Here is a 9,799-nt window from a genome sequence, read left to right on the forward strand (position 1 = left end):
ATTACCTCACCTGTCACTCACCTGCCTTTATAGAATTAACTGAAGTTAGATTACCTCACCTGCCTTTATAGAATTAACTGAAGTTAGATTTACCTGCCTTTATAGAATTAACTGAAGTTAGATTACCTCACCTGCCTTTATAGAATTAACTGAAGTTAGATTACCTCACCTGTCATTCACCTGCCTTTATAGAATTAACTGAAGTTAGATTACCTCACCTGCCTTTATAGAATTAACTGAAGTTAGACTCACCTGCCTTTATAGAATTAACTGAAGTTAGATTACCTCACCTGCCTTTATAGAATGAACTGAAGTTAGATTACCTCACCTGCCTTTATAGAATTAACTGAAGTTAGATTACCACGCCTGTCACTCACCTGCCTTTATAGAATTAACTGAAGTTAGATTACCTCACCTGCCTTTATAGAATTAACTGAAGTTAGATTACCTCACCTGCCTTTATAGAATTAACTGAAGTTAGATTACCACGCCTGTCACTCACCTGCCTTTATAGAATTAACTGAAGTTAGATTACCTCACCTGCCTTTATAGAATTAACTGAAGTTAGATTACCTCACCTGCCTTTATAGATTTAACTGAAGAACCATGTTGTTAATTTACTTGATGAACAAGCCTCAATTAGCCTTGATGGACACCTACTGAGCATTCAATACAAAATCAATTAAGAGACTTCTCTCCCAGCCAATCAGTCCCAATTACAGATGATTTCTAATGAACAATGATGGGAACACCTGTCAGTAACCACAGGTTTGTTTACTTGGCTCGTCTTGTACTGCAAACAAACACTCAATTTGGACTCTTCATTGGCTTCTGTGGTTACTGTGGGGCTTTTGTGTCTCCATGGCAATTGTAGGCTAAGCTATATTAGTATGTCTTGGGAGTGGTTATGGCCACTCCTCCCCGTTGACACTGTAGTGCTTCTAAGTGTGCTTGTGAGCGAACAAGAGCTACAGAGAGAGAGAGAGAGAGAGAGAGAGAGACTGTAGTGGTCCTCAGACCCTTCTTTAGTCCCTCTGTGATCAGACTTTAGTCCCTCTGTGATCCATCTCCAGGAGAGACCAACAGCTCTGTAATCACATCTTCCATCTCCAGGAGAGACCAACAGCTATGTGATCAGACTTGTCATCCTCCATCTCCAGGAGAGACCAACAGCTCTGTGATCACATCTTCTATCTCCAGGAGAGATCAACAGCTCTGTGATCAGACATGTCATCCTCCATCTCCAGGAGAGACCAACAGCTCTGTGATCAGACATGTCATCCTCCATCTCCAGGAGAGACCAACAGCTCTGTGATCAGACATGTCAACCTCCATCTCCAGGAGAGACCAACAGCTCTGTGATCAGACATGTCAACCTCCATCTCCAGGAGAGACCAACAGCTCTGTGATCAGACATGTCAACCTCCATCTCCAGGAGAGACCAACAGCTCTGTGATCAGACATGTCAACCTCCATCTCCAGGAGAGACCAACAGCTCTGTGATCAGACATGTCAACCTCCATCTCCAGGAGAGACCAACAGTCAGGCTTAACATGAAGCTTGAGTGATCGTTAAAGAATGCCCTGGTATGTCCATCTAATCCCTTCACATACATTAGAAGCACAGTCTCAGAGATAGATTGGATGTCTTCATGTGGGCATCCCAAATGGCTCCCTATTCCCCATATAGGGTTCTGGACATAAGTAGTGCACTATAAAGGGAATAGGGTGCCATTTGGGACATACCCATGGTGAATGAATTGGATGTCTTCGTGTCTCATCTCCTCCACCCTCGGCGGGTCGGTAACAACCGGATGCATCTGGTTTTCAGGGGAAATAGGAAGAGTCTGTGCCGCGACTTCCGCTTTAGGACGTCAACAAGGCTCCATTTTAACTCCTCCTCCACATTTATTGGATTGGTTCAACAGTGCAGAAGAGAACCACCCCCGACAGTACATTCTTCTCATCAGGACCAGAGAGAAACGCCCGCTGCGTCAGGTTACTGATTTGCATGAAACACGTGGAACAGCGCCATGACTCAATTGAACCAGTAATGATGCTGTAAATACTTCCAGAAAACACTTTCTTTTTCTTTCTGGGGTCATTTTTCTCAAATGAAAATCAAAAACGACTGACCTGTTCTGACAACACCATGTATAATACATGTTTATACTTTAGACTTTATACTTTAGACTAGGTGATTAGTAGCTTGCCTTCAACTACAAGAAGTATACTCTATGTTTGAATGGACATAACACAGTGGCTGGATGCTTCATTTAGCAGCCTTTCACAAACAATAATAATAATAGCATCAAAAGACGTCTCACTCTGAAATGAAATGAGACTCGAAGTCCAGAACAAACAACGGCCCCATTAAGTCTGTTTGTTTAGAGTCTTGACTAATGTGTTGGAATAATGCTAAACACCTCCTTTATTCACACGAGTCGTTCAGGCAAGTGCAGTCAGGGAGCGTGTTCCAAATGGGCCATAGTGGTGTGTTATACAGGCCCTTTGGGAAGCAGACCAGGCCTCGGGTCCCAGGGATGGAAGGCGTTTCTCTCAGGGGATGGAGGCAGGAAGATGCAGGGGTGAATCCTAACGAATGTTGACGTAGTCGTGCAGCGATGTCAACGGGAGACTAAGTGAACATTTGGTATCTAATGATCGCCTTTAGAAAGGTCGGTTATGACGAATGCATCAGCATATAATTATCATTGAAAAAAATGGACCTAACAACCACTTTTGTTACGACTACGGCTACAATTAAAGTAAGTGCTTTTCTAAGGCAAAAAGTCAGTGCTTAGATGTTCAGTTCAACCATACCTGGAGTTCTTCCTGTATCCACACCAACCCTGTGAATCGGCTGCTGCTCCAGAAACCTGGATCAATGAGCAGCTAACTGTCCAAAACGGCCTGAAATAACTTCACACTTCTGAAGTTTCCAATAAAAACAACAATTCCAATAAAAACAACCAATAAAAATAGCTTTCTTAATCAACCAGAACATCAACAGTTACATGTGGCTGCTAATCAAAGTTAGCTGGCTGAGTTAATCATCCTGCTTTCTGAAATACCCCTCTGGGTTGGTGCAGTGCAGACATAAAGCCTGCCCGATGGCAGTTTGCATTCTGCATAGGATCTAGGATACAAACAGGATGAGACGATCACTTGGCAACAGACAGAGCTGCAGTCAGATGACCGGGAGAGAGCCTAAAGGCAGAAGAGTGAGGAGCAAAATCAGATTGCCATTTTGAGGGCCATGTTCTAATGTAATATAAAGTTCATTAGATGTGTAGCGAACACAAAGGTACTGCATTGAAACACACAAGCACAGCAATTAACAGCTGGAATTGAATAAATATTGTTTTCCTATGACCGACATGATTGGTTGTTGTGTCCTTGTATTTGTGCTGCTGCTACATTCTATTGGACAGACACAGAACAAGGGCGTGGGCCAATCATCTAGAGCCAAGGACAGGACCTATAGGCCCATCTTTACATGATCAAAGTCAACCTATATGATTTGAAATCGTCAGTGAAATCCCCAGCTTCTTCATTACTGCTCAGAAGTTCTTCTCGGATATCAATAACATTGCTGTGAAGTTGACTTTGTAGCATTGCAGACTAGTAATCAATCAGTCATCTCAGTGTACATGCTGTTCTTTTTACCCAAGATCAATAAACTGGGGAAGTGACAATGTCGTGTGTCTTCAGAGTGGCTCTGTGAGGCGTGTGAAGTTTCTCTTATAGATCTCAGGTCAAAATAACAGCGTGTCGTCTACACTGTGATTAGAGCTCCCTTCATCTCACAATAGCCTGCAAGCAGCCCTTCCTACAAGCAGCCCTTCCTACAAGCAGCCCTTCCTACAAGCAGCCCTTCCTACAAGCAGCCCTTCCTTACAAGCAGCCCTTCCTACAAGCAGCCCTTCCTACAAGCAGCCCTTCCTACAAGCAGCCCTTCCTTACAAGCAGCCCTTCCTACAAGCAGCCCTTCCTACAAGCAGCCCTTCCTACAAGCAGCCCTTCCTACAGCCCTTCCTTACAAGCAGCCCTTCCTACAAGCAGCCCTTCCTACAAGCAGCCCTTCCTACAAGCAGCCCTTCCTACAAGCAGCCCTTCCTTACAAGCAGCCCTTCCTACAAGCAGCCCTTCCTACAAGCAGCCCTTCTATTCTATTGTTCTTCATGTATCTGCTATATCTCTCTACTGTTGCTCCTATGGAATGCTAGTCGTTGCTCACATTATGTTTCACTACAAGTGATGTGAAACGAAACGGTCAGTTCTGGTTCGAGGTTACGCCACGTTCATAACAACTGTGAAATCTCAGACTTCAGTGCGTTCAAAACATCGGGGGAATTCGGATTAAAACGAGCTCCGAGCTCCGGGAAAAATAGTTTTGAACGGTCGTTCAACTCGGAATTCCAAGTCGGGAACTCAGGCCTCTGAAGCCCGGGAACTCAGGCCTCTGAAGCCCGGGAACTCAGGCCTCTGAAGCCCGGGAACTCAGGCCTCTGAAGCTCGGGAACTCAGGCCTCTGAAGCCGGGAACTCAGGCCTCTGAAGCTCGGGAACTCAGGCCTCTGAAGCCCGGGAACTCAGGCCTCTGAAGCTCAAACTCAGGCCTCTGAAGCTCGGGAACTCAGGCCTCTGAAGCCCGGGAACTCAGGCCTCTGAAGCCCGGGAACTCAGGCCTCTGAAGCCCGGGAACTCAGGCCTCTGAAGCCGGGAACTCAGGCCTCTGAAGCCGGGAACTCAGGCCTCTGAAGCCCGGGAACTCAGGCCTCTGAAGCCCGGGAACTCAGGCCTCTGAAGCCCGGGAACTCAGGCCTCTGAAGCCCGGGAACTCAGGCCTCTGAAGCCGGGAACTCAGGCCTCTGAAGCCGGGAACTCAGGCCTCTGAAGCCCGGGAACTCAGGCCTCGGGAAGCTCGGGAACTCAGGCCTCTGAAGCTCGGGAACTCAGGCCTCTGAAGCCCGGGAACTCAGGCCTCTGAAGCCCGGGAACTCAGGCCTCTGAAGCCCGGGAACTCAGGCCTCTGAAGCCCGGGAACTCCATAAAATATAAGGTCAAATCATTATGTCAGCGATCTACAGGTAGGAAGGTCGGAGCTAGACCCCACCAGCTGCATAAAGCTCCATCATGAAGATCACCCCCACCCCCGAGTTCCCAGTTGTCTTGAAAGCACCATCAGTTTCATCATGACACGTGTGAGGTCATTGCCAGTGCATTGATAAAAGGGTTGCAGGTAATGTAAGCCATCTCCATCAAGAAAGAGGACCGCAGTGTTGCATTTTCAGTGATGAGAAATCAGTTGACCATTTAATTTCTTTATGGAAAGAAGTAGAGGCCCAACCAATGGGAGTCAAGGAGCAACCAGTTACATCATCAAAAAGGTGCATAGCTTGTTTAACATTCAAATATATGATTTTATTTCAGAAAGTATTAAAAGCTTGACGTTTCGGCCTTCAATGGTCTTCACCAGAACCGGTTCATTTATCAGAACCTGTCTATTTAAGGCAATTGACGAAGGCCCGAAACGTCAAGCTTTTAATAGTTGCTTGAATAAAAAAAAATATTTTGTATAGTGAGCAAAGCACTGCACCTTTTCCTATTCCACCATTTGATTAGAACCAAGAAGATGCACCTAAAACGGTGTAGTCGTCTCAGTCACTCGGATACTTACGTACCGTAGGCTGCTTGTTATTATCCAAATAAATATAAAACATTAGTGAAAAACACCTTTTCATACATTAATAACCAGCAAAGTAAGGATCCGTATGACCGCACAGTAGATTTGATATGATATACGAACACTACACCATTGAATAAAACAAGCAGCCATCTGTAGCACAAGATAGGGAATATCACTTCCCTTAAAACGCTCCGAATTACACCACCAATATTGACAATATGTCAGTCAGTGATGTCGAAACATGAAACAGTAGTGCATCGTGCCAGGGCCTGTCCTAAAGACACAGTGCCACCTAGCGGAGACAAACGGAAGGACTAGAACGAGCTGGAGAACAGATTCTAGCCTTGGCCAACGCTCTTTGAGAAGGGCCTCACTACTAGTAAGTAATATAACTCTGGTGAAACATGTAAACAGATAATAAATAAGTACAAGTGATTGAGACTGTAATAACCCTGTAATAACTATACAAAATACATCTCATTAGAAAGACCGTTGTTAATGGAAACAAAGCACTAAGGTTAAGACATCAGAGCAACGCAGAAGTAATATAGTCCTCTAGTAATTTCTGCTTTTCTTTTAAAACAATGTTGCTCTTCTTCAGATGTGCCATCTCGCTCTCAAGCGATCGTATTTTAGCCATGGTGATTTCCTCTCTCCTATCCAGCTCCATGATCTTGGTGTGGAGGCTGGCTGTCTTCCTCCACAGCTGTTCCTGGTCCGTGTCCTGTTTGGAGTAAGAGTGCTCGTACACAGAGATGTGTCCCCCCTCCCCGGGGCCCTCCTCCCGGTCTCCCACCCACTCCTCCCTCCGCAGCTCCAGAGGGAAGATCCTAAACGTCTGACCGAGGGCCACATGGAGGGCGTCCACCGTGGCTTCACATTCAGAGAAATGGCCGACAGGGACGACGGATTCACAGCAGAGCACAGTCACAGTGGAGTCCAGTGTATCCAGCTGCTGCAGTGTCTGTGTCTCACCAGACAGGTTCAAGCATGAGGCTGTCAGTATCCCACCACTGTCTCCAGATAGTTCTCTGTTCACCTCACACACTGCAGCCTGGGTCTCTGAGAGCATCACCTCCCCCAGGACCATTTCACTAGGAGTAGAGGCCTCTGTGTCTGAAACAAGCGGTCTTTCATATAACAGTGTAGTGACCGTAGATTCACTGGCATCCTCAGGGTTAGGGACAGGAGTGACACTCACCACGACTGGTTCCACTCTGACTGTCCTTTTCAGAATCAGAGGTGTGTTCTTGCCAGGAGGGGAGGGGGAGCGGATGAGTTCAATGTTGGCGTCGCATATCCTGGTTTTGGGCTTGGTGGTGTTCTTACTGGTGGAAACGGCTTTATCTTCATCCTGAGGGGAAAGAGTGATGATTAAACACAAGCAGAAATCATGCTGTCATAATATAGCCATGTATAGTGCTGTAATTTATGCATTTTTATTTGGGGGGGATTTGTGTGTATCATTTTGTATTATTAGGTTACTGCATTGTTGGATCTAGAAATTAAAGCGTTTCACTGTAAAATATGTTGTACGACCGATACAATTTGATGTTGCACTTTAACCAATCACAGGGATGGTTCAATTCAAAATCAAGGCAGTCAACTTAAAAAAACTATTCAAAATGTGAAAAAACAGCATCTATTTTCAATGACTCCTCAATAAACTGAGGCTATTCATTTCAAAACATTTTTCCATTGTTGAAATTTAAATTAAAATAAATTCCTGAATCGACTGGCTTCAAATTGAATTGACCCCAGCCCCGATGAATCCCAAAGAAAATATCCCAAACACAATGCTTTGTACACTGCAATGACGATCAGTGTAAAATGCATGATCAAACTCATGTGAAACTCTAATAGCCGTCACTATTCTGGAAATGGGCATTAAGACTTCTGCTAATTTTGTTGTGTGTCACAGAAGGGGTGTCTGTCTACTTACATCGTGTGTGTGAGGGAAGATGGTAGGGAAGGCCGTGTGTTTCAGGTACCGGATCCCCCATCGCAGGTCAAAGCAGTCCTCAGTGAAATGTTCACTACACAGGTACTGGTGTCTGCTGGGGGTCCACTCTTCTCGCTTCATGTTGTCTACCCATATCTGCAGCCTGACCTCATCTTGCAAAGGGAACCTGTGGAAGGAGACAATACAAACATGTTGTTAAGACAGCTACATTTGTTGACATGCCCTAATTCAATTTGTCAGCCCCATCCAAATGATCAAGATTACATACAAAGCATTGCTTCTGTAACGTTACTAGTGTTTCAGCCTAGGATGAAGACCAAGAAACACAATAACAACAAATGCAGCACCAGTCATTCGTCAATTGTTATACACAATGGTAAACAAAGGAGGCTTTGTGTTTTTCTATGACAGCTAACTATTTGTTCTGAGGGCACTGCTGGATACACAACGCTAGCCAGCAACCAATATGAGCATGCTCGTTAAGCTAGCTAGAAGTAGGACTGTATCTGCACATAGAAACGTGATGGAAAAATAATAGATACCGTACGGGTAAAAGCTTATTCTCTTGTTTTCTTTAGAGGGTGTTCCTCCACGATTTTTGCAAAGTTTTACAGCACAGTAACGGGGCATATTTCACCTGAAAAGACATTAAACGTCTGTACGCGGAAGTCTTTCGGTCTTCCTCTACTGTACGGCTGCGGCAGAGAAGAGTAAGTTGTGGCTCAGTGTCCAAATGACACTGCCCTCTAGCGCCTGGCGGTGGAACTGCCATTCTGCATTTAGATGTTACAGTTTTTTACAATCACTTTAGCACTAATTTCGAAACCTTGATGTAATTTTTCAAAACTCTATACACAAAACTTACAACCAATGATCAAAATGCAAACTTTTCAAAACTCTAACACTTTTTTCCAATTGCTTGGATACAATACACATAAAGATAAGAGCATTTGTTCATTGAACTAAAACCACCTGTTCAAAATGACACAACTTAACATCAAAGTATTACCATTTCAGAATGCAATTCACACATTACATCTGAGATGACTGTCTATTCATTCCATTACAATGATCTAACTATCAGTTGATACAACTGCTCAAAATGATGAGTAACTGTTGCATTACTCTTAATGCATAGTTTTATGGAAACTGACAAACAATATTCCATGTTTAGATCATGAAAGTTTTGGGATAATGAGATCCATTGACACCAATTACCGTGGAACATGAACCAATTGGACTACATTATCTATGGATGTGATGTTTCATCATCATTCTTTATCAGACACTGTTTCTATGGTCCCATGTACCACCTTTCCAGACCATGTTTTCAGATTTGACATTACTGTACACTCACCAGCCACTTTATTAGGTACACCTATCGAGTACTGGATAGGACCCCCCTTTCACCTACACAACAGCCTGAATTATTCATGGTGTTGTACATTAAGAGATGCCATTCTGCACACTGTTTTAAACAAGTGTTATTTGAGCATTTGTGGCCTTTCTGTTAGCTTGAATGAGTCTGGACATTCTCCTCTGACCTCTCTCATTAACAAGGTGTTTTTGCCCATAGAAATGCCCCTCACTGAATGTGTTTTGTTTATCGCACCATTCTCTGTAAACTCTAGAGACTGTAGTGTGTAACAAACCCAGGAAGGCAGCTGTTTCTGAGATGCTGGAATCACCATGTCTGGCATCAACAATCATACCACGGTCAAAGTTGCTTAGATTACGCATCTTGCCCATTCTAATGTTTGGTCGATCAACAACTAAAGCTCTCTACTCTATATACTCTATATATTGAGTTGCAGGCAGCCACATGATTCGCTGTTCGAATGTAACCTTCCTTGATGGGCTAAATCAGGTCTGTAGAGCTGATGTCATGACCTATGTCATTGTGTGGGATAATGTCAGGTTCCACCATGCTCAAATGGTGCAAGCATGGTTTCAGGCCCATCCACAATTTACCACCCTGTACTTACCCCCATACTCTCCTTTCCTAAAAACCTGATTGAGGAATTTTTCTCCACATGGAGGTGGAAGGTATATGATAGGCGCCCTTACGAACAAACCGCCCTTCTCCAGGCCATGGATGACGCATGCAATGACACAGGCAGACCAGTGTCAGGCCTGGATTCGCCAT

At 44.4% G+C, this 9,799-nt stretch overlaps 1 protein-coding gene across 3 annotated transcripts; it reads right to left on the reverse strand.

Annotated features, from left to right (window-relative positions):
- Window positions 1–5,196: 5,196 nt before the first annotated feature.
- LOC112240704 (THAP domain-containing protein 5) lies at window positions 5,197–8,384 on the reverse strand. Of its 3 annotated transcripts, none has more exons than XM_042313672.1 (3): window positions 8,291–8,384; window positions 7,633–7,819; window positions 5,197–7,044 (listed from the first exon to the last, which is right to left on the reverse strand). In XM_042313672.1, exons 2-3 carry the CDS (start codon window positions 7,771–7,773, stop codon window positions 6,217–6,219), a joined length of 969 nt encoding a protein of 322 aa, XP_042169606.1. In that variant the 5' UTR covers window positions 7,774–7,819; window positions 8,291–8,384; the 3' UTR covers window positions 5,197–6,216. The 3 variants fall into 3 exon arrangements, with proteins under 3 accessions (XP_042169606.1, XP_024264728.2, XP_024264727.2); XM_024408960.2 differs by having other exon boundaries at window positions 8,196–8,328; XM_024408959.2 differs by having other exon boundaries at window positions 5,201–7,044; window positions 8,201–8,353.
- Window positions 8,385–9,799: the final 1,415 nt, after the last annotated feature.

This window comes from Oncorhynchus tshawytscha, unplaced genomic scaffold (genome assembly GCF_018296145.1).
Source record: "Oncorhynchus tshawytscha isolate Ot180627B unplaced genomic scaffold, Otsh_v2.0 Un_contig_5417_pilon_pilon, whole genome shotgun sequence".
Classification (NCBI taxonomy): domain Eukaryota; kingdom Metazoa; phylum Chordata; class Actinopteri; order Salmoniformes; family Salmonidae; genus Oncorhynchus; species Oncorhynchus tshawytscha.